General features: G+C 33.2%; 1 protein-coding gene across 1 annotated transcript; it reads left to right on the top strand.

Moving 5' to 3' along the window:
- The first annotated feature begins 4,835 nt into the window (after positions 1 to 4,835).
- On the top strand, positions 4,836 to 17,706 carry LOC110682719 (putative 12-oxophytodienoate reductase 11). Its single transcript, XM_021859045.1, has 5 exons — positions 4,836 to 5,022; positions 8,014 to 8,153; positions 8,239 to 8,370; positions 9,327 to 9,485; positions 17,114 to 17,706. The coding sequence occupies exons 1-5, from the start codon at positions 4,952 to 4,954 to the stop codon at positions 17,704 to 17,706; spliced, it is 1,095 nt and encodes a 364-aa protein (XP_021714737.1). The 5' UTR covers positions 4,836 to 4,951.
- The last annotated feature ends 8,075 nt before the right edge of the window (positions 17,707 to 25,781 follow it).

Genomic DNA, 25,781 nt, shown 5'->3' with positions numbered 1-25,781 from the left:
GCATGCCTTTAAAAGTATGATCTTTTGATTCAAACTCTTGTTAACAATAATTAATCAAATAGTTGATTAGGCTGCAAGATTAACATAACAATATAACACTATCAATTAGAGATATCAATAATTAAAATACCAATAACATAAATAAAGACTTATAGTATTAGCATGAATTCCCAAACCTTAGAAATAAAAATATTCAATCACAAAATAATTAAGCAAACTTATATCTAAGAACAGAACCATAATTGAAAGCAAAATATAGAAATAAATATATCACAATAAATTGACATTATAAATCTAAAAATCAATATTGGAAGAATCCATGAAGAGTTAGGGTTCAATTGAAAACTATAATAAACTTAAACCAACAAAAGGCATAAGGTAATACAAAATCCCTTGAGTATTTAGATTATCTTAAAATCCAACATAAAAATAAATAATATTAAATAAAATATGAAAATGTATTATACATAAGTTGGAATATGATTGATTGTCGATTTAAAGGAGTCGTATTAGAGGAAGGTTATTAACGGCCGCTTAACGCTGGGAAGTCTGGCCTGCTGGGCGCAGAAACCAGCAACCGTTAGGTATCTGGCATGCCAATTAGAAGCTGCTCATGGCTGGGTGTGTCAAGCTGCGGGCGTAGCTTGTCTTTGGTTTACAGGGAAGATTTATAGAGGTTATATCTCTTGTTCAGAGGATTGTATAGGGGCATATGACCTATATTTGGAAATATCTTCAATTCTAGTTTCCAACCCAACTTGAATCATCTTTATCCGATATGTAGAACAAAAGTTATTATCAATGAGTGAATAAAGGTAATTTCTACACTTTATAAACCATCGTTTTTATTTGTTTTCAACTCAAATTCTTTTCCGAGAGGTACATAGTCACTCTTGTGGATGCAACTTCAATTCTGTATTCTTTTAAATCTTCAACTAAACAATGTCCTTTATTCAACGACTTCGATTCATCAACTTTTTTACAAACACATAGGTCATTCATTCAACGACTTAAATCTTGTGGATGCTACTTTCATTCTGTATTCTTTTAAATCTTGACCTAAGCTTCCACAAACACATATCCTTCATTCAATTACTTCGATTCATTGGCTTTTCATCCTGTCATTGTCCAATTTTTCCAAAACCAATCAAAAATGGTTCAAATAATTATGAAAACTACATGAAACAATAAGAAAACACAATTAAATAGTAACATAACACAAAATGGACAACTTACGCATTTAAACATAAAAAGAAACTAAAAGACATGAAAAGCAACTATAAAAAAACATAAACGTAGCTATAAATCCTATATTAATATGAAAAAATATAAAAAAAATAATTCCACCTTTGTTCGGTCTTACGAAAGAATACCACCTTCAATTTATTCCAAAATAATCCCACCTTTGACCCCCTTTTTTTTTGTACAATCCCTGACCAGTTTTGTTAGTTTGGTATCTTGTTGGAGGAGGTGACTAAACACGTGTTGTTTTCTAATTGGCATATAATTATTTAAAAAAAAATCATTTTTCCCCTTCCCATCACTCTCCTTCCAGTCAACCTTCATCTCCATCACCACCACTGCCACCACTACCTAACCTCTCTTCTTTTTCCTGTATTTTCTTTGTTTTTTTTTAATTAATTTTATTGTCGAATGACAAGAAATTCATAGCTATTAGCAGCTTAATCTTGTCTCTTATATTTTAATATATGCGGAAATAGTGCAAGAGTGTCAGTTTTGAATTGAGTTTAGTATTTTCCTCATCTCTCCTTTGGTTTAAATCTAAATTGAGCTTATAATATATCATTGAAAAGTTTATTTCAAGGGATATCCAATAATATATATATTTCATTTAGTTCCGTTAGTGATTAAGAGAATAGAAAATTGGGTAAAGGTTTATGGATTTTGGCTAATAAAATGGTAAAATGGCTTACAAAAAACTAGTGTATAAAGAAGAAAACGATAGTAGGAGTTATTCAAGTAATTATTTGATCCATTACACAAACTAGACAAAAGTAGACAGTGAAAATTGTTTCATCATCGAACTTTATCTTAAGGAGACGCATTTAATTAGGTGTCTAGCACTAATAATAGAAATGACGATTGTAAATATAAGGAAAAGAAAGATGTTTTGAGGTTTTTTAAAATCCATTAGGATAAAGGTCGTGAATATAGCTGGTCAGCCGCAGACACCTGCAAAACAACAAATATTTCGGTTGACGGAATATTCACCTTCGACGAATCAGTTAGTGAATAACTAGAGAGTGAAAGTAGAGAGAAGTTAGAGCAATTTAATAAGCCTTGAATGATACTTCTCAATCTACCTTTCCCATCATAAATGACTGGGATATTTATAGGGGTGAGAATGTTTTCATTCTAGAGTTGGTTCCCTAAAAAAGAGTGCACTTATTAGCGGTGCAACCAGGTAGAGAAACATGTCTCTTGGGGGCGTCGTTATGATGCTTTTCTTGGGAATTGAGGAATTGGGCCTCTTGATGATGTAATGGAGGCCTTTCCTCTTGTCAGGTGCTCTCATGTTGCCACATATCATTTTTATATTGGGGCATGTGTCACCCTTTTACTGGACCACGTATCACTTTTGGATTGGACCATGTGTAGGGGTAATTTTTACCCTAAACAAAAGATGCATCATTTTCGCTTTTTATTTTTCTTTTTTAAATAAAGTAAGGAAGACAATTTTGTTTAGGTCGTCCTAAAGACCCAAACTATACCTTTTACGTAAGCTTTGTGTGGCCAACCTATGCATAAGAATTAGCGCTAATATACACTTGTTTTTTTAATTAAATTTGAAATACTTTCTTGTTTCTCTTTCATTTGCAGTGCTTGGGAATTTATATGATTTGTGTTATTCCATTTGACCACCTTTAATGTTTTTATATGTTTGATAAAATATATTTATGCGATATTTTGTTAGATTTGACTATATATTTATGTTTTCACATCATTAAATTTTTATAATTTTAATTACTTAATCCCTACATTTCAAATAGATTTCCTAGCTTGACTTTTTTAATATTCACGTAGTTCACTTTGACTAATATTAGTGATTTATATATAATAATAAAAAAAATAGTCATGTGGGTACATGTAAGATCGAATTGTCATGATGTATTAAATCTAACGGCATCACCAAATGCCACTGTGCACTTTAATAATTCACCAAATGACATCTAGGTTTTCAAAATTCATCAAATGTCACCGAGTTTTTAAAAAAATCACCAAATGTCACCGGGCATTTAAAATTTTTACCGAGTGCCATTATTGACTAACGATCTTTAACTCCGTTAGTCATTAGAGTTTAATCAGGACACATGTCATGATATGATTGGTTCTTTTTTAAAAAAATAACATTGTTTCTCGATTTTCGTGATGAAAATTGTTCGGGTTAAGTTTTGGGGGCTATTTTGATCCTTTATGCATTCAAACTAAGCTCATAATTAGCAAAAAAAATAACAAAAATGCTCCGTTTTATATGTCGAAAAATGTCTCGATTAGCTTATCATTACTTTTTAACCATGAAAAATGATCGGATAAGATTTAGGAGGTCATTTTGACCCTTTAAGGGTCGAAATTAAGATCAGAATAAAAACAAAAACACAAAAAAAAAAAAAAAAACGTAAAGGACCAAAATAAAGCTTTTTTTTTTTTTTTTTTTTGCCAATTCCGAGCTTAATTTGGAACCATAAAGGATCAAAATGACCTCCTAAATCTTACCCGATCGTTTTTCATGGTTAAAAACTAATGATACGCTAATCAAGATATTTTTTGACATTCAAAATGAGGCATTTTTGTTCTTTTTTTTTTGCCAATTCCGAGTTTAATTTGAATCCATAAAGGGTCAAAATAACCCCCAAAACTTTACCCGAACAATTTTTGTAACGAAATTCAAGAAACAATGTTCTTCTTTAAAAAAAGAACCAGTCATATTATGACATGTGTCATGATTAAACCCTAATGACTAACGGAGTTAATGGCCGTTAGTCATTAATGGTAGTCGGTGAATTTTTAAAAACTCGGTAGCATTTGGTGAATTTTAAAAACCTTGATGACATTTGATGAATTATTAAAGTGCCCAGTGGCATATGGTGAAATAGCCGTAAATCTAAATATCAAACTATTTGGAAGTTATACATAGTGATAATTAAAGACAATATTGATCAAAATTTTGCATTAACATACGTGGCCAGTCAAAATGGATTTTTTTTTCTTGGAATCAGAGATAGTATCTTTGGCTAAAGATATAAAGATTTGAAACCATGCATGTAATGGCAACCATGAAATTGAAAATGTTATGACTAAAAGATAACAGAGGAGGTAAGTGATGATTTAGACTGGTCTTATCTGAATTTTTTAGTTTGGTCTAACCTAACTAATGTATTTATTTGACTAAACTTTGATCACATTATACCACTAATCTATAAGATAAACCATTACTCCGTATCAAATAAGAAACGAGAATTATTAAAAGTTCTAATCTGGCCCAATTTTATTAAAAAATCAATAATTAATACCTAAAATAAGTTGAAGAAAACAAGCCATAAACAAGTGAGTTTTATTTATGGGTTACCACCTGTTTAGCCAATTTTATAGAGAGCTATCATAGATGTCACTGCTGTATAGGTATACTAGATCTAGAAAAAGGAAAGATCACACAATCCTTCACTTGATTTCATTACCTTATTTACTTTGATTTGTTGACCTATTGACTGAGCTAAGATAAGATAATGAATGATATACTTCATACCTCTCAAATTTTCTAAAATGATACATAAATATCTTTTCTATCATGTGTAGGTAGCATATGGCACCACCAATCCACCCACCTCAAAAATTGCAAGAAGGTTTTTTTGGCACAATAATACTTATTAATTTTAGCGTTTGTTGAGTGAATAAGAAAAAAAAAATTACTACGTATAAATTTTGTGTGGAAATGGCTCTAGTTTCTGCAACTACCCCTCTCTTAACCCCTTATCAAATGGGCAACTTCCATCTTTCTCATAGGTGAGTTGAATTTTTCATTTATTCCTTGTTCTATTTGTCTTTTTTTTTTCACAGTTTCCAATACAATATGTTATTACAAAATTCTCAAAACTATTTGATTATATATATATAAAAAAAAAAGTACATTATAAAAATAAATTGAGAAGACAAATCAATATGTTGAAGTGTAGATAAATCTCCTGGAATTTTTTTATAAATGATATAAAAAAATGGAGGGCAGCATGTTTTTAAAATTTATCAGGTTTATGTACCGTAAATGTTTGTCAATATATATGCATGCTGCAATGTGGAAATTATTATTTTTTTCGCTTAGTAGAGATCATCATGGATTGTTACAAGTATTAGAATTCTAGAATGATTATGAGACTTTATAACATAACCATTTATTTTGAAGAATTCTAAGTTTCATATTTGTAAGAGTGGAATTAGTCGTATAAATCTGATAAGTATTTATTTATTTTTTTCACTATGAAAGAGATGTAGAGAATACTAAGGATAGAATGCATAATAGGATAGTTTAGAACAATTAGAATACTTTCAAGGTGACAATTGTTGTCGGTAGTTTTACTTGTTACAAAATTCTATGCATATACTGATGGTATTTCCATCGTTTCTCGATGATTTTCGGCCGATGAAAAAGGGGTATTTTCTTGTTGTTACTAGTAAAATTATGTAAACTGCTTTATCTCTCTGAATCAATAACTTAATACTAAAACAGATACCAAAAGTGACACATGTCACTTTTTGGTGCTGTTTTTTCCTTCCAAAATCACACTTTTGATTTTTCTTTTTTCCTTTTTATGTTCATTTTACATGACATTTACTATTTAAATACTGATTACACAAGATTCACTATATATTTACCAAATCAAAATTGATTTTTGTAAATTTAAGTTAGTAAAAAATAAAATGAACATCGTACAATTTTCAATATACATGAAGTCAACGCCTCTTGCATTTTTAAAAAAGGGGAAGAATGTAAAAATTTATATCATCTTAGCCATAATATACATATCTCCTAATAAATTTTTAATCAAATAGTGCATAAATAACAACTGCTTTATGTTAATGAAGACCTTAAATTAAATTAATTAATCCGCTTCCTCACTTACATACCTATTGCATGAAAACACAAACTGTATACACCACATGTCCTCCATCCTCTCCTTCACCATTTGAATTTATTTTATTATAGATTTTTCATGAGAGAATGAATAACTTAATACTAAAACAGACACCATAAGTGACACATGTCACTTTTTGGTGCTGTTTTTTCCCTATAAATCACTATTTTGATTTTTTTTTTTCTTTTTATTTTCATTTTACATGACATTTACTATTTAAACATTGATTGCACAAGATTCACAATATATTTACCAAATCAAAATTGATTTTGGTAAATTTAAGTTAGTAAAAAAAATGAACTTTGTACAATTTTTAATATACATTAAGTCAACGCCTCTTGCTTTTTTTTTTAAATGGAAAGAATATAAAATTTTATATCATCTTAGCCATAATATACATATATATCCCATATAAGTTAAGATATTTTTAAGATAATTAATAATAATAATTAAAAAAAAATCTATGCACTAAAACAAATATAGAAATGATGACACGTGATTTATAAAAAGTAAAACTTAAATATTCAATTAAATAGAGTACTCAATTAAATAGTGCATAAATAACAACCGCTTAATGTTAAATAGTTGAGACCTTGAATTAAAATAATTACTATGCTTCCTCTGTACTTATATACCTATTAACATGAAAACACATACTATATACATCACATGTCATCCTCTCCTTCACCATTTGAATTTATTTTATTATAATTTATTTATGAGAGAATTTTTATAATTCCTTTTTGCCTTAATACTCTATCGTTCCCATTCATCTCTAGCATTTAAATTCTTTAATATTCTTCGTCAATTGTATTATTTATTTCTCTATTAAATTCACATACAAGTTCTTTTCTTCCCTTGGCCTACTTCTTAACTTTCATTGAATTGATTGGTATTTAATCAATCAGTCATGCAAAAATTACAATATTATTTAAACACATTCTTTGATTTTCCAAGGGACAAAAAATTGCTAATGATTTTTCTTTTTTACTTTTCCTATGCATGGCACAGTCCAAAAGGTACATAATAGGTACAATGAAACCTATTTTGTGCCAAGTAGTAGTGTATCATCTATTGTATAAGTGTAATAGTCGCGTGTATGATTTTCAAAATCAAATAAATATAAATTCTCTTCATTATTCTCATCAATAACTTCGTCTAAAAAATCACTTATGTTAAAATGGAATTTTACTCATTCGCTTATGTGTGTTTGTAGTTGGTGATCTTGTTGTATCATTGGTAAAATTAAATGATCTTATTTCAACACTATGATTACCTAATACTTCTGGCGTTTCTAAAATGATGCTTCTTAGTTTGCATGTAGGCACTTAACCAATGAAAAGAAAGGAAAGTGGAGAAATTTACGTGATTTTTCACATACTAACCTTTACCATATTATGTAAAGTAAAAGTGAAGTACATCCCCACTTAATTTGAGGGCAACAAATAGTAATTTCGTATATAAAATTTTACTAAAAAGAGAATGGACTCGCCAATTACAAAATATCCTAAAAATAATGAGGTGCATCAGTTGAGAAACGAATAAAGTAAAAATTTAGACAATTTAAGATACCGTTTGGTTTATTCTGCTGTTCTTACGTACTTAATGGTTATTATGACTATTAAAATTATTTATCTTTGCAACAAATAATTTTTGCTATTGCTTAATTATTTTGACATTTATTTTAATTTGTGTTTTATGTGTGTGTGTTCACGCACATGTGTGTATGTGATTTCGTGATACATTCAGCTTAGTAGAAACATAGTAATTTGGTCAAGCCAATACTGAAGTCTGTGATGGATGATGAATGATTTGTTCAATTAAAAACGTGACAATTATTTTAATCGTTAAAATTTTAACTTAACAGGGTTGTATTGGCTCCATTAACGCGAGTAAGATCATATGGAAATGTTCCTCAACCACATGGAATTTTATATTACTCCCAGCGGACTTCAAATGGAGAGTTGCTCATTTCTGAAGCAACTGGAGTTTCTCAAACTGCTCAAGGGTACACTTGTGGTAGTTAGCTTTAGTTATACACTTTTAAGTAAACAAAAAATTCTTCTAAAGGTTAAAACTCCTCTACTGTGCTGGTACCCAAAAACACCTGGTATATGGACAAAAGAGCAAGTTGAAGCATGGAAACCAATTGTTGATGCTGTACATGCAAAAGGCGGCATATTTTTCTGTCAAATATGGCATGCTGGACGAGTTTCTAATGAAGGTCACTGATTTGAGTCATACTCTTTTCTTTTTTCTCAAGTTATTAAATACTTCATATAAACTTTTGGGGATAATTAATTTTTTCTATGGTTTTGGTTAGGTTGATCAATTCTTTTATGCTCATCATTGAAAAGCTAAGAGACTTACACTTTGTTTGGATAGGAAGAAATGGAAGGAAAAGAAGAGAAGAGAAATGGAGGGGGACAAAATCTCTTGTTTGGGTAAAAGATTGGGGGAAGGAAGGGGAAGGAGAGGGAGGGATCCATTTTCCCTTCATCTATAATAACCATAATCTCTCCAAAATTGGAGAGATTTGGAGGGAAAATGGAGCTCACCTCCCCCTCCCTTTCTTTTCCCTTCCCTTCCTCCATTTTCCCTCCCCTTTTTTTCCCTCCTTCTTTGCTATCCAAACAAAGCGTTACTAATTTAATCACATTAAACTTTCATATACATTATACTTATTCTCTTACACTATATGTTTGAATATAGAAAAATGGAGGAAGAGAAGAGAAAAGGAAGTATGCATCATCCTTTATTTGGATAACTAATGCAATGAGGGAGGGGGGAGGGGAAGTGGAAGAATCCATCCTTTTTTTTCCTTTTTAATAGACCAAATCTCTCCATTGTTGGAGAGATTTAGAAGGAAAATGAAAGCTCACCTTCTCCCTTCCTTCACCTCCCTTTCCCTTCACTATTGTTATCCAAACATAGTGTTAATGAGTTATACAGCTTGGTTTCATTTATATTGAGCTTCAAATTTAAGCTGTATTGATTGGACATATTATATGGTAATTCAATTTTCTATAAGTCGATTGGTTGTGGTTGGATTCTGATTACTTTTACTTATATTTCATAAATTTTCCAGTTGTTTCACTTAGTTATTAGATTCTTTTTTAATTCCATTTTTCGATCTCCCCCCAACTCTAACTAACTCAATTCAAATTTGCTTGTTCATAGGTTTACAGCCAAATAAACAATCTCCAATCTCTTGCACTAATAAACCTTTAACACCAAAAGTTCAGGGACAATTCTCAACGCCAAGGAAACTAACAACAAAAGAGGTACCTTCAGTAGTGAATGATTTCAAACTTGCTGCTCAGAATGCCATAGAAGCTGGTAAGTTTTCGATCAACCTAAGAGTATTTAATGGGAGATTGTAACTTCAATTGTGTTTTCTAATTATCTTTATTTATTTATTACAAAACTAGTCAAATATTGTTTACGATTTATTTCACCATATACTCTCGAGATTTTTATTTATTCACCATATAACCCTAGACTTTTATAATAAACCATATCCCCTCCTCAAAAATGCATCAAATACCCTTAATAACTAACTATTACTCCCTCTGTTCCATAATATAATTCTTGTTTTCCTATTTTGAATATCCAAAATGTTGTTTATGTTTCTATTTTTGGATAGTATATAAAGTCTACTATACTCTTGCTTTTTTTTAACTTTATTCATTATACTTCCTAGTTTACCCTTGAATTTTGCACATGTTTTGTATTTTTTCCACCTTCTCTCTCTCTCACTTTTGTCTATGATTGTACTTTTCACTTTTATCAATGTATTTCATCCACTTTCATTCTCTTCCAATTTCTTAAATGCCGTGAAAAAACACAAACAAGAACTATATTATGGGACGGAGGGAGTATTAGTTTTGTAAATCTTTAGAGTTAAATTATGCCCTTAAATCACCCACAACCCCTTTCCCTACCCTTGAAACAACCCACCCTTAAGATTTTAGGGGTGGGGGAAGGAAGGGAGGGTGGTTCAGGGGTAGGGAATGTAGGGGATAGTTTTGAGGCATAGTTAGCCAAACTCCACTAATCTTAAATCATTAAAGGTATGTATATGGTGTATTTTGGTGAAGACTTAATTATATGTATATGGTGTATTTAAAAACATCTAGGAGTGTATATTAAAGGATAATTTGTCAATTACTACCGCAAGTTAATACCACTTTGTAAATTATTACCGCAAATTAAAAAAGTTGTGAATTACTACCGCAAAATTTTTTAAGATGTTGCGATTACTACCAAACCCCTATTAAACCCAACTATGACGTCATTATATCCCTTTAACCCGTGTTTGACCATGGTTAAGGGCTTTAACCAGCCCCCCCCCCCAAAAAAAAGGAAATGGATTAGGGATATAATGACGTCATGGTTAAGGGCTTTAACCATGGGTTAAAGTGATATAATGACGTCATAGTTGGGTTTAATAGGGGTTTGGTAGTAATCGCAACATCTTAAAATTTTTTGTGGTAGTAATTCACAACTTTTTTAATTTGCGGTAGTAATTTACAAAGTAGTATTAACTTGCGGTAGTAATTGACAAATTTTCCTATATTAAATAAACTGAAAACTGAGGGGGTATTTTGATGCAGATCAAATGCATCATGATTAAGATTTTAATTATTTTCTATTATTTCTATTGAGTCGTCTATTATCAGTGAGATAAAGTAGTATCAATCCAAATGTTATGCATGGTTTTAAGAATTTGTTGTTTATTTTTATATTTATATAACTGTAAGTATAATTTAGTTATTAGAAGATAGATTAGCATTTTTGATCATATTTGCAAAACTTTATCTTTACAAGTTGTTGTTTATTTTTTATTATTTATTTATTATTTATTTATTTTTTTTGCGCATGACATGATCGAATGCAAAGGAAAGAAATGCTCGTTGATGGAACATGGCATATAGACATAAGGATAAGAAGAACCTATGTTAGACTTATTAGGGGAAAAGGGATGAAACGAAAGAAGAAAAAAAATGAAATCTTGTATAGAGACTTGTCTTGTGCTTCGCCTTCATGATTGCTTATGAATTATTTGTTACCGCCAAGAGGAACAAGAATTTTGTTATTGCTGATGCTTTGATTGGACGGAAGAAAAGAAGGAAGGAATGACGTTCCCCTTATTCTTCCAACTCTTAACTAGTGATTCTTGAACTCGAGTACTGTGTAAGGATGAACTCACTTAATGCATTCACTCAATACTCGAATTTGGAAAGGAAGAGTGTATGAAACAATTTTGAAAACTGATGGGAAAAACTCCACTCATTCCAATTACGACGGAAAACGACGCATGTATGGTCCTAATATACGGTCATAAACAATATAGTGCATTACTCGAAGACAAAGTGTGTGCAACGACTCAACATGTGTGATTAGGTGAGTTTATTAAGACTCGTGGTATGATCGCATGGCTAGTCATGAGGCCGTTGTGAAAAACAAAAGACCCAATGACCAAATAGCATGGAAGACTATAAGACAAACTAACTTGATTAATTTTGTCCAATTTTAATGTTTATGCTATTTACTAGGTGAAAACAGTCCATTGGCAATCGTTAGTCATAAATAAGATCAACCACAATCAAAGACAAAGAACACATATTAAGGTTAGCACAAAATCCGATTACAAGAAACTAGGAAGAGGACTAGAATTCTAGAAGAGTTAAGACTCATGGGTATAAAAAATAAATAAATAAAAAATAAAAATCTATAATCGTATGTTATATGAGTTGACACGGATTAAAGGATTAAGCTAAAACTCACTTGACACGAAAAGATATAAAAAAATTTTTTTAAAAAAATAAAACAAAAGAAAGTTGACGCTAAAAAGACACCTAAACTGGACAGGCTGTAGTATATCGGTTATAAATTTTTATCTGTGACTCTGATTGAGACGAAACCAACTCCAAATGAAAGATAAAACCCGGGGCTATAAATCCATAGGTTGCACGACACTAACTCTTTCTAGAACTCCTGCAATGACCAAAACAAGTTGACTCTTGTGCAGTATACGGGAATAAAAATCTGGGTGACTAAAAAATAAAAAAATCTATGGCTTGACTCTAATAATAAAAGAAAAGTTTGATAAGTGAAAAAAAGAATAAATAAATAAAAATTAAAAAAATGCACATATAAGCATATCGTCACGCATGATGCAATGAAGTTCGCAACCTAAAGTCAAGTTTTATGTTCGACTATGGTTAAGCTTTTGGTCGTCAAAGGGTACCATGGTTAAGAGTTTGGACGCGTTAGCAAGGCAGCCTCCCTTGAGGGTGTATGCCCACGGTCGACTCCGCGAGTTCGTGATGAAATCGAACTCGACTCCATGGTTTGGGTGGATTTAAAAACTCGGATGAACCCTTATTGCCATGAGCGTTTTCGGGTTAATAGAGCATAAATCCCCCGGGCTAGCCACATACGTAGAACAGGTACTATTGTGGCAAAATAGGTAAGCTAAAATGCATATGCATATGTGACAATGCCAATTAAATCGCAGGAATACAATTCAAGAATCTTTCAAGTCTCATCCACTCATCTCAATTAAATACCGATCACTCAAATCGATAAATAACCAAGAATCCTCCCCGATGGAGTCGCCAAATTGTAGGCGTCGCTCGAAGTGCGCCTACGTTAAAGCATGTGTGAATATGCTTGACACTCATAGGAAGTGGGAATTGACATAATACGATTAGGGACAAATAAAGTAGGGAGCCGCCAACAAGTTTTTAAGGAACTTGTAAACCGTTCACGGATCATAAAAGGCAACCACGATTAAAGGGACAACGATAGGCAACAACGATTGACCCGTGAAGGTTACACCCCATTCATAATCCATGAGATTACTAACTCTATATGGTTCGGAACCATGAAAGGAGATCGGGGATGATGGTACGAAGTGAGTCATGGAGTCACATTCGCCCGTATTGGCCTCTACTCGATTCTTATAGTGAAAAATGATTCCTGCGATCTCAAAGGCATACAAACAAAGATTCAATTTGCACCAAACTATTATTAAGCTAAATTGGTTTAATATTAATGCAACATATTATTCTAAAATATTGTGATCACTTGATTAAACAACAAGATTAAAAAGGAACCTAAACCGGTTATCCAAATTATCTTATTAGACGTGATTTTCAATTACATATTCCCTTTAAAAATGCAATGTGGTGATCATAAATAATAATAAAATACACATTAATATTGGAAGCAATTTAACAATAATAGCGTTAATCAAATCAAATATAAAATAACCCTAATCATGATACTAGCAATATTAAAATAAAATAAGAGTAATTAAATTAATTAATTACTCACATTCCGCGCGTTCCTTTAAATTGCTATATCATGAATAAACTGTTAGTAACTTCAATAAAAATATAAAGCAAATGAAAATTAAATTAAATTAAATGTAGATTTGATTTGGTCCAAGCCCTCAGTTAGTTGTACCTTTCACGCCTTGGTTTAAGGACGGAACCTCGGGTTAAGTATAGACTCCTTGGATTGCTTAGGGGAATTATTATGGAAGAATAAGGAGGCTAGAAATTAGGTTAAAGAGGGAGAAGAGAATGATTTTTGGTGTAAGGTGAGAGAGAATGATTATTGGTGCCCCGAACTGCAGAAAGGGGGATCCTATTTGTAGGGAAAATGAGCTGAGGGAACACGCGGAACCCTAAAAAGATAAAACCCCTAAAAAAGGCTACCGCGACACGACAGATTCTATTGTGACACGGGGAAAATTAGTATGACGCGGGGAAAATTAGAGTGACGCGGGAAATATTTGACCTACGGGAGTAAAAACGCGTAAAGGGTTTACGCGGATAGGACATGAAGTTGTCCCGTGTCACATGAAAGGCACCGTGACACGAGAATTCCTACCGTGACACGGCAGTACTCCCCGTGTCGCGGCACAGTCTCCCGTGACGCGGGGAAGTTTTGTGAGCACCGTGACGTCAGCAACCCACCGTGACACGGCAGAAAATACCGTGACGCGGCAAAGTCCACCGTGTCGCGGCATAAGGCGCCGTGTCACGGTACCAATGCCAAGTCACGGGGCACTAAAAAAAATGAAAAACACATCCAAATTACCGTGACATGGGAATTTGCCCCGTGCCACGTCAGATCTTGCCGCGTCGCGGTATTTTAGCTGCTGCGCGGTAATTCCAGTTTTTTTACGCGTTTTTAAAATCATCATAACTTTTGATCCGTAACTCAGAATAAGGCATATAATATATCATTGGAAATATTATCAAGTCTACTTTCCAACCCAATTAGGATCAGGTCAAAATCATTTGTAGAGTTTAATATATGATCGTTTTAGTGGAAGGGTGTCAGTTTTGGGTCGAGTTTAGTGTTTTGCTCATATCTTTTTCGTTATAGCTTGGAATTGGGCTTATGATATATGGTTTGAAAGCTTATTAAAAGGCCTATCCAACCAAATAATAATTGGATCAAAATTATATAGCCAAAAAATAAGTTTCTCTTGGTTTTGCGATGTGGACAGGAAAAGTGAAAAATAGGTTATGGTTAAGGGAAATGAGCTAGAAATTGGATTGGTTCATGAAATATATTGGATAGAACATGGATTTAAGCACTCCAAATATTAAATACTCAACCCAACCAATAATGGCGGTGAAAGGCGTTCATCAACGAGTTTGGTTTTGGGGAGACATTTTTAGGTGTCTACAGTTAGGATTAGATTTCCAAGTTGTATTTTTTTTTGTTATACATAATTTTTAGGATAATTTATTTATCTTATAAATAAATGATGATGTTTAATGAAAAGTACGATTGATTGATTTGAAATTTTATAAAGTTTTACGTAAGCTTATGCTTGTTTATTCTTGGCCTAGTTTAGGTTTTAAGCTCGTGTTGTTTAGCGTTTCTAGAATGAGACTAAAGATTCCAAACCTTTCATCTACGATTGAAGTCTATATCCAATTCAAAAACATATGAAATTGGTATGGTTGTTGGGATTAAGATTTTAATAATTTTCTATAATTTTGATTGAGTCGTCTGTTAACCGTGAGATTGAGTGGCATCAATCCAAAAGTTATGCATCCTTACAAGAATAATTTTTTTATTTTCATAATTAATTAGGATATAATTGTTAGTATATTTAATTCGGTTATTAGAAGATAGATTAGCATTAAAGATCATATTTTTGAAACTTTATCTTTACAAGTTAGGATTAGATTTCCTAGTTGTATTATGTTTTGTTATATAGGATTTTTAGGCTAATTATTTAGCTTATAAATAAGTAATGGCGTTAAATGAAAAGTATGATTGATTGATTGAAAATTTATAAAGTTTTACGTAAGCTTGGGCTTATATATGTATTCTTGGACTAGTTTAGGCTTTAAACTAGTGTTACTTAGCATTTTTTAACCGAGACTCAAGATTCCAACCTTTAAACTATGATTGAAGGTTATATCCATTCAAATTCATATTATATTTGGTGGAAAAACTGTATAATTTAAGCCTTTTGTTATAGCTTTATGAATGTCTATGCTTAATTCTATGGGGTTTACAACGTTAAGTGTTAAAGAGGGAGAAACGTCCGCGAAAGAAATTACTTCGAAATGTCGTTATGTTTTAATATATTTAGATTATAATAAGTACATACAACGACAGTTGGACACAAAGCACTAGTTCCATTCTGTTAATAAAATTGATAAATTCTTTCCAATATCATGGCTTACACTAAGACTAATTGATTAAATGGTATGAGGTGTAAGTAGGAGAAGGAATGTAAAACAAGAAAGAAATTCTACATGGAAGAATTTTAGCTATTTTCACTCCCCTATTTGGTATGTAAGTGTTCAAAAGTAAAATAAACAAACATATACATTCAATTTATATATTCTTATGTTTAGTGGAAAATATATCTACTATATCTAAACTCAGTTTTTAAAACCCAATGCCTTCTACAGGATTTGAAATTGCAGGACCTTAAGATTAATAGTGTTTTTTGGAATTTTCGCTTCATCTTAAGTATTTAGGTTCATTCATTATACAATACTCCTACATGGAAGAAAGTGGGTACTTACGTTAAACTATAATCATGCTATTTTATAATTTTTTCAAGTTAGACAATTAGACATGGGCTTCTATTAGCACTAGTAATTTTTAGTCCGGGTAACTTAGAAGACTATTGACTACCATTCCCCTAAATTCTTCCCCCTTTTCCATCTCTTTTAATTTCACTAAAAATAATGGATTTTGCATGAATGGATGTACTAATCCACTCTCATGTTCTTAGTATTTACACATACCAAAAGGTCAGTAATGGATATAAATATCAATTGTTTATATTCTTTATATGATCTTTCTTAAATGTGTAATTAGAAAAGTCAATATGTTGAATGACCATTTGATGTAATATTTTTAAATATCATATTTTACAAGCATCTAACACTATATAGTGAAGATAAATATAAAACTGCAACATGTGTAAAAGGATTATTTAGGTTGAACACCACATTTCATGACTCTTCCATCATGAATTATTAAATAATATCAAACTGTAATTATTTATTGAGCTACAATACTTTTGAATTTCCTTTGTGCACTTGATGAACTGTTGCATATGTTTAATCCTTTTAGTAGTTAAAGTAGTTAATTTAGTAAAACAAAAGATTAGTCGTCGCTGTTTCACACCATATAAATAAGGAAGGAGAAGTAAAAAAAGAAAGGAATTAAGTGAACAATTTCCCACTAATTATCTACTCTTTTTCCTTTTTTTTTTACCTCTATTAACAAGTGAGAATTTTAAAATGACACATTTATGGTAGAAAACACTATATGTGGTAGATGATGGAATAAAAACGATTTTGTTTATATTTATTGTATTTAAAGTTAAGTGTCACTCTTCTTAAAGTTGTGATCCTTAGATATACCTCATGATTACCTATCATCATTCAAATTTTTTTCTTATTTAGGCTTTGATGGTGTTGAAATTGATGGAGCTAATGGATACCTTATTGACCAATTTATGAAAGACCAAGTTAATGACCGAAAAGACCATTATGGTGGATCTCTAGAGAATCGTTGTAGATTTGCTCTAGAGATAGTTGAAGCAGTTGTGAAGGAGATTGGTGCAAATAGAGTTGGGTTTCGTATTTCTCCTTTTGCTAATTACATGGAATCAGGTGACTCGAATCCAGAAGCTCTAGGAATTTACATGGCAGAATCTCTCAGCAAGAGTGGAATCCTCTATTGCCATGCAGTCGAACCTAGGATGATAACTATTGGTGAGAAGAAGGAATCTCCTCATAGTTTACTACCCATAAGGAAGGCATTCAATGGTACTTTCATTGTTGTAGGAGGTTATGACAAGGAAGATGGTAATAAGGTCGTGATGAAGGATTATGCTGATCTTGTAGCTTATGGTCGCTTGTTTCTGGCAAATCCAGATTTGCCGAGAAGATTTGAGCTTAATGCACCTTTGAATAAGTATAATAGAGAAACCTTTTACATCTCTGATCCTGTTGTTGGCTACACTGATTATCCATTCCTAGAAGATTCCATGTAGCCTTGATAGATATTTTCAAGTATGTTTATTCTTCATTAAATTTCTGGAGATACACTTTCTTATTTGTAAAATTATTTTGGTTCATTGAGAACTAAAGAAGTTAATATTGTGATAAGTACTTCTACAAGTATACATGCCTACAACAACATATTAACCATATTCCAATTCTATGTCCAATTAAATTATAGAAAATTTTCATATAATCACCTTTTAAATCTTGTTTTTTGTTAAAAAAAACAACTTTTAAAAAAACTACTGTTAAATACCACAAATTTTAAAAAGATTGTTGCAACTTACCACCAACTGCTGGAAAGTGGATGTTGACCACTTTCTCCGGCGTTGACCTAGTCACGTGCGTGGTACATGACTATTAATTAACTCTAATTCCCTCTTCTCCTCTATTTCTCTTTCTTTCTCTTTATTTTTTTTATTTCCTTCATTGTTGATTGTTGCTATTGCCACTTCTTTAATTCTTATTGTTAAGAACCCTAATTATTGTTAATTGCTAATACTTTAATTCTTCCACCAACCACGAGCCACCCACCACCAAAAATCCCCTTTCACAGGTTGCCAACAAGTTTTAAGAACTTGTAAACCGTTCACAGGGTGAAGGTTACACCCCTTAACGATCCAGGAGATCGTCAACTCCAATAGATCTGGAACCATGACTGGTAGTTCGGGGATGAAGGTACAAATCCAACCTAAAAGAGATTGAACCTACCCTAATAATAAGCCTCTACTTTATTCTGATCGTATTCATGTGCGCTTTCTGACTAACATGCAATCAATAGGATTACCCTAAACCTGCTTAATCTATGTTGGTTGAATATTAATGCACAAATAAATCTATTATTGGAGATCACTTGAATTATAATCACATTAACCCTAAACAAGATTATTAATTATCTTATTAAGCATGATTACAAGTACAAATTCCCTTTATGCATAAAAGGTGTGATCAAGAAATAACAATACAATATATCAAGCAACATAATAATCATAAATAATTATAATAATTATAATAATAATAATTATTATTATTATAATTATAATTATAATTATAATAATTAAAAATCATAATCATGTTAAAGCATAATAATAGCAAGATCCTAGGCATGATACTAACAAGATTAATAACAAACCCTAGCATGTCACTAAACAATAAAGATCAAATATATAGCCCAAACATGATACTTTCATGAATATTAGGAAAGAAAATATGAAGCATCGCAAGAATCATAATAAGCATATTTGTTATTATAACTTTTTCCCTAAACATAATACTAGGAATCATTGTTGTCATTCAAAACATCAAGCATCCTAACATGATACTATGAATCATAATAGGAACCTAAACATGATTTCTATATCATAATAACAATGCAAACAATTAAAGCATTTACTTGGATGCCTCGTATTCCTTTCTAATAACGAAATGCACACGTTAGTAATTTCAAGGAAAATAATAAAACAATTAAATCAAAGAATTGAAATAGAGATTAAAGAAATTTTAGACTAGATTTAGGACCAAACCCTCAAAAATAAAACCTTTCACGTCTAGGGCGAAGGCAACTTCGAATTTGGCTAGGTGTGTCTAGACCTTGTGAATGCGGTATGGTGTTTGTAAAAGGCTAGTTTAGAAAGAAGGAGAGAGAATAAAGAAATTCTTGATGAGAGTTGGTGATAGAAAACGGAGGTTTTAGGAAGCTATTTATAGAGAAAATCAGCCGGACGGAAAGAAAAACAAATCAGAGTTTCGAAGAGAATAAAACAGATTTAGCGCCAAACGCTGGACATTAGCGCCAGGCGCTAATCCTGTCGTCAGGCGCTAGAAATTAATTTCACGCGTTTTCTTAATTTTGATAAAATTTAGTCGTACAGAAGGGCAAAATCGTATTTTCCTTAAAAACACTTCTTTTACTCTGATTAAAACTCTAAAAAGTCAACCAAAGTTAATTTATCAATGCTAATTAAATTAGGAATGAAAAGAACCTTCTAGAAGAATATAGAAAACTAAAATCATTTCTAATTGCATTAAGAATGATAAATCAATGTTAGACCCTCCTCTAGATCATTGGGCCGCAAATAAAGATCAAACTGGGCCCATTTTAGTAATTTGGCCATAACTTCCTCATTATTTATCGGAATTGGGTTTATAATATATCGTTGGAAAGCTCTTTTCGAATCCCATCCAACTATTCTATTATTGGACCCTTGCTATGGACCAAAACAAACTGGATTGCATGTTTTCTAAAAATAGGTTTTCAAAAATAGAGAGAAAGAAAAGAATTAAAAACTAACCGCAACACTAGAGTTTCCACACTTTCACTTCATTCGATTATGATTCGACATGAAAGGTACTCATCACCGGGTTTGGTTTTGGGGAGACACAAATGGGTGTCTACACTCTAGCTTCCTTCCCTTTGGACGCCACCATGCTTAAGTGTATGATCACAGTGGGGCTCAAGTGTGGATGGCTTAAAATATTCCCTATAGTTTTTTGGCGACTCCACTAGGGAAGATTTCTATTTTAATTCCTAAAATTATTTTGGCAATAATTTAGAATGAGTGGGTGAGACTCGAAAAGTTCTAAGTATTTCATGTGCGTAATTTTGATTGACATTATTGGCATAAGCATAAAAAGGTTCGCATTGAGAAGACCATCCGTAATGCGTAAAAAACATAGGATTTTTACACGTAAGAATCTAGGAAAATATCTATCACAACTAAAATCAAAATAATGCTACAAAAAAAAAAAAAAAAAAAAAAAAAAAAAAAAAAAAAACTGGAAAATTCAAGAACAGAAAGCTGTCGAGGCATGTAGGAATTAGCGCTGAGAAAACAGCGTCAGTGCTAAACGATGGCGCTGTCGCCTAGCAACAGTCTTGTCGTCTGGGGGCAGTGACAGCATTTGGTGACGACGCTATTTTCTCGCGCCTAATTCATCCAATACCGAGCCAGAAATCTACCTTCTTATTTTGACTAGTTTTCTAGTACTGTTTGCTCGGTTTTACTTTCTTATTGAGTTTTTCCCTTTTTTCTAAAACCCATATGTGTTCTACATATGGCCATAACCCTCTGGGAATTCACGCTCCATCTACCCAATTGAACGCTCCTGGCAACGAAGAGTACATCCGAGTTTGTTGAATTCACCAAACCATGGAAGCGAGTTTAACTCGCGGGGTCCCATCCACTCGCACCAACCCTTCCAAAGGTAAGGCTTCCGCGCGATTAATTCAGACGCATAACCATGGACCCTCTTTGACTGACCCATATCCTTGAATTTTAGAGAATTAGAGCCATGGTTTGTGACTACATGTGCATCTCTTACTTGTGCATACTTATTATGTGACTAAGTTAACCGTTTGTTTAACTTGTGTATGAGTCTAAATAAACAAAATAAATGACTAAAAGAATTTTCTTTATTAATTAATTAATTAATTAAAACCAATAAATATGCCTAAAATCAAGTCATAGTTCCTTTGAGTTAACCTGGATTTTTATTCCCGTATACTGCACAAGCAACTTGTTTTGGTCATATCCGGAGTTCTAGGAAGATTTATGAGTTGTACAACCTATGGATATGTAGCCTCGAGTTTTAACTTTAATTTGGCGTTGGTTTCGTCCCAATCAAAGTCATAGATAAAAAGTTATGACTAAAATACTACAACCTTTCCAGTTTAGTGCACATACTTGAGGTCTTAACTTAGTCTTTGTTCGAGTCTAATCACATAGTCTAGTCACATGGTCATGAAACAAGCCTTAACATGTCACCTACACTCACTAGTCTTAGCAAACACTTTGTACATACTCTTTTCACACCATGACCATGTTTTAGGTTCATGCATGAGTTGTTTTCCCGTCATTTGAGTTGAGGGTCCATCCCATTTCTGTTTCCTTCCATGTAATCTTCCCATCCATTGCATGCTGGATAGAGCTTGAGTCAAAATAATTAATAAAAAAAACTTACCCCTAACTTCCATTTCCACGGCAATTGGTCAAGGAGAGAAGGGAGATTAATTAAGGACAATACCTTTGTTCAAGTCTCACTTTTTGATAAACCGATTTGTCAAAACAGAAAAGCTAAGAAGATAATGACAAGTCAAGAAGAAGTCAATGACCTTAGGAAAGACGTGGCTAGCATGACTTAGATGATGAAGGCTTTGACCCTTCAAATTAATGACCATATGAAGCAACAACAAATGGAGCTCATGCAAGAAAGCTTAAAGAAACTCTCTAATGATTATAGGTACCAAGGCATAAGCTCACAAGGGGTCTCAGTGGACAAGGAGCTTCTTTCGCAGAAGTTCAATGCCAATGACATCCCTAAGTTCTAGCCAACGGACAATCCTTACTTTCACTTAGAGGCCTTTGAAACTATAATGAACATTATCCTTAGAAACTATTTGGGTTATTTTCTCTTGATAAAAAGAAAACCTCTACTTGGGATGGAATAAAAAACGCTTTCATTGATAGATATAAGTGTAATATTCAAGTCGATACCGACTATAGAGAACTTGAGATGCTAAGACAAAAAGAGAATGAAGGCTTTACTTCTTTCTTTGATAAGTGGAGGGAAACTTCCGCTAAGATGATTGAGGTTCCCACCAAAAAATAATCTATAAGGATGTTTATCAAGAATCTCCAAGAGAAGCATTCGAAGCATTTGAAATACCAACATAATTTGAATACTTTCAAGGCCGTCTATGACAATTGGTATTGAAATCGAAGATGACCTCGCAAAGCAAAAAGCTACTAACAATAGTAACCACAGTGGCTAGAAAGGAAAGAAGAACGACAACCCTTCTTCTTCCGAAAACACCTACTCTAGTAACAATGTTAGTACCTTTGACCATAACGGTGTCTTAGCAATGGATAATCAAGGATCTAAAAAGAAACCCCAAAGAGAGTTCACACCCATTGGAATGACATATGATGTTGCTTTTGATCGGCTCTATGATCGAGGATTAATCAAACCTATTGGCCCTTTTGAAGATCCAACGCCAGAAAAGCGATCTTCAAGATGGAATCCCAATTCTTATTGCAAGTACCATCAAGGAAATGGTCATACCATCGATGAATGCTACAGATTTCAAAATCTCATTCAAGATCTCATAGAAGCAAACAAGATCCCATTGCCTCTAATTAGCAAGAAGACCGGATGATGATAAGCACAAGACACAAGGCGGGCTTCAACGACAAGATTTCATGACCTCTTTTTCTTTTTCTTTTTCATTCTTCCTTTCCCCAATAAGTCTAGAATAGGCACCCTGCATTTTCCTTAGATTTACTTTGTAGGTTTTTTCTTTAAATAAAATGAGCATTTATTTCCTTGCATATAATCATTGCATTGCACCCAAAAAAACAAAAAAAAAAATCCATATTGAACTAAGCACAAGGTATATCAATGATTTGAGGCACCTCTTGTAGCCATATCATACCTCTCACCTAAATATATAATCCCTCTCTTGATAATCCTCTTTGAGCCTCGTCTAATGATAGACCTTCATTTTTTCAAACCACATCTACCTAACCTTGGGATGGGATGGTGTGCAACTTATGCAAATTCCAATTTCACAACACTACTAGAACTAGGCAGAATTCTGACGGAAGTGTTCCGACAGACACGAAAATCCGTCGTAAATCGCAAATTTTCCGATGGAATAAAATTCTATCAGAAATTTTCGACGGAATTTTATTCCGTTGGAACTTTTCGACACAGTTCCGACGGAAATTTCGTAGGAAAGTATATTCCAATGGAAAAATCCGTCAGAAATAAAATAATTTCCGACGGAATTTTCCGTCGAAAAGGCATCTGACCATATTTATTTTAAAAGGTAGAAAATTTCGTATAAATAGCTAACCCTAAAGCCAACCCCTCATTTCAGTTCCCCTTTCTCTCTCTCCTCTTTCCCTCATCGCCGCACTCCCTCTCTCTCTTCATTCTTTATCTCTACTCTCTCGATCTCCTTTGCTACTCCCTTTCTACTCTTTATCTCTCCTCTCTCGATCTCCTTTGATGTTGATTACCGAAGCTAGCCCACGAAGCTTTTTTGATTTACTTCCCGACCACATTCCAGGCGTGTTATGGTTTTAAGGTTAAGTTCGACCATGGAACGCTAGATCTAGCGTTTTCATGGTCGAATTTAGCCTTATATAACCAATTTTAAGACCAATTTCAAGACTAACAATAATGGTTGAATCGTTGTGGTAAGTTTTTTATTCTGAATTTCAACTTTTTTGTTCTGTTTTCATTTTTTTCAGGTTTCAAGTTTACTAGATCGAATATATATGTGGTTGTGGTGGCTGTTGGAGTTCAGGTTTTGGGTGTTGGGATTTTTTTTTTTTTTTTTGTTAATTTTTGGGTTGTGATGGTTGTTTCGGCGGTGGTGGTGGTGGTTTAAGGTGGGTCGTGGGGTGGTTTGCCTGGGTGGGGTGGTAGATCTGGGCTCGTTTGTGTGGGTTATGGTTAGGTGGGTAGAGGTTCTGGTGGTTTTGGGAGGTGGGGTGGTACGGGACTGTTGATACGGGTTAAGGGGCTAGTGGTGGGGGGTTAGTTAGGGGCTGGTGGGTTAACGAAGTGGTGGGGGATGATAGCAGTGTGGTGGTGGTGGCGTATGGTGGCGAAATTGGTGGCTGGGCGGCTTTTTTTTTTATTTTTCTGGCAGCGGTTTCCGACGGAATTTCCATTGTAAAATGCCGACGGATTTTGTGTCCGTCTGAATTTTCCGACAGATTTTGCCGGTGCCGGAAAATCTTTTTCGAGGGAAAATTCCGTTGGAAATTCCGTTAGAAATGTGTTTCCGACGGAATTTTTGTCGGAAAATGTCGTCTTTCCTACATACGCTTTCCCGACAACATCTTCCGACGGAATTCCGTCGGAAACACGTTTTCCGACGGAAAACAATGTGGTTCTGACGAAAAATTTCCGTCGGAAAACGATCTTTTTCTAGTAGTGCAAACGCTTGAGTTATTTCAAAGGAATAAAATAAAAATATAAAAAATAAATAAAAGTGTACAAAAGGGCAAGTGTTTCAATGTCTTTGACATAAACATGTCTTTGATATGAACACATCTCAGATTGCGTTTCTTATCGAGTGCTCGGTACCGTGCCTGGGAAACATGAATGGCAAGTGAGTGATAGACCACATGATCGGGATTGCCCACACTTATTCAAAAAAGATTCTAATATAAAAAAAACAATGCAAAAGCAAAAAAAAAAAAAAAAAAAGAGCGCAAAAATATAAAAGAGAATTCAAAAATAAGAAAACCTCAAGCATACAATACAAAGATTCAAAAGCAAGGTTGCACACCTTACCTTGGGGGCTAATCTAAGGTCTTGAGCCCTCATCCCTTTCTTCTTCCACCTTTAGCCTAACCACGTTACAACCCTTAAAAGACCTCTTTGAGGTATACACATACTTGTGTGAGGTTCAGCTAGAGCTACGTTTGGCCTGATTCCTAACTGATACATAGGCAACCTCGCATTAAGGCGCGGCCGTAATAAAAAATGCATAATTGATTATATCAAGGGATATCTAATGCTCATCCCTATCCGTTTAGAGCTAGACTTGGGGGCTTGATCCCTACATCATTAGCTTACCTAGCCTAAAGAGTCGCCATTATTTGGCTCTTTTCATAATACTTTCCCATACACTTAGCCTTTGCAGCTTAGCTTTAGTGTCACTTTCACACACTACACAGATACATGACCAAATAGTACTTCCTTTAGGAACCCTTTGTCATGAAATCTTAATATAATGTTGAAGCATGCCTTGTCATATTAAGATCATATTTGTCATTATATCGCAAAGTATGAAGTGCTTAGCCTCCGTGCCTAAGATACCAAAATATTTTCAAGATAGCCTAGGATACTGCACCCTAAGATACAACATCGACGCGTATAGTTGTTTAAGCTCATTCGACAAGCATTGTAACACTTTACTCATGTCTTTTCGCGTCTTTCTTTTCCGGGAGAAAGTCGGTACCCTCGATAAAAACGACGGAATTTTTTTTTGTTTTTCTGCGTTTTCGAGTCAAGTGCACATATAAATCAAGTTTACACATTTAGTCAT

This window comes from Chenopodium quinoa, unplaced genomic scaffold, assembly GCF_001683475.1.
Source record: "Chenopodium quinoa cultivar QQ74 unplaced genomic scaffold, ASM168347v1, whole genome shotgun sequence".
In the NCBI taxonomy this organism is placed as follows: Eukaryota; Viridiplantae; Streptophyta; class Magnoliopsida; order Caryophyllales; family Amaranthaceae; genus Chenopodium; species Chenopodium quinoa.
The sequence above is the reverse complement of the archived record's forward strand: the minus strand, read 5'-3'. Positions and strand labels throughout refer to the sequence as shown.

What these genes read in the sequence shown, in the direction of transcription:
- LOC110682719 (XM_021859045.1), top strand. Translation starts at nt 4,952, where the DNA reads ATGGCTCTAGTTTCTGCAACTACCCCTCTCTTAACCCCTTATCAAATG. An exon ending in AACTTCCATCTTTCTCATAG is followed by an intron (nt 5,023 to 8,013) that starts GTGAGTTGAATT and finishes TTAACTTAACAG; the next exon opens with GGTTGTATTGGCTCCATTAA. An exon ending in AGTTTCTCAAACTGCTCAAG is followed by an intron (nt 8,154 to 8,238) that starts GGTACACTTGTG and finishes CTCTACTGTGCT; the next exon opens with GGTACCCAAAAACACCTGGT.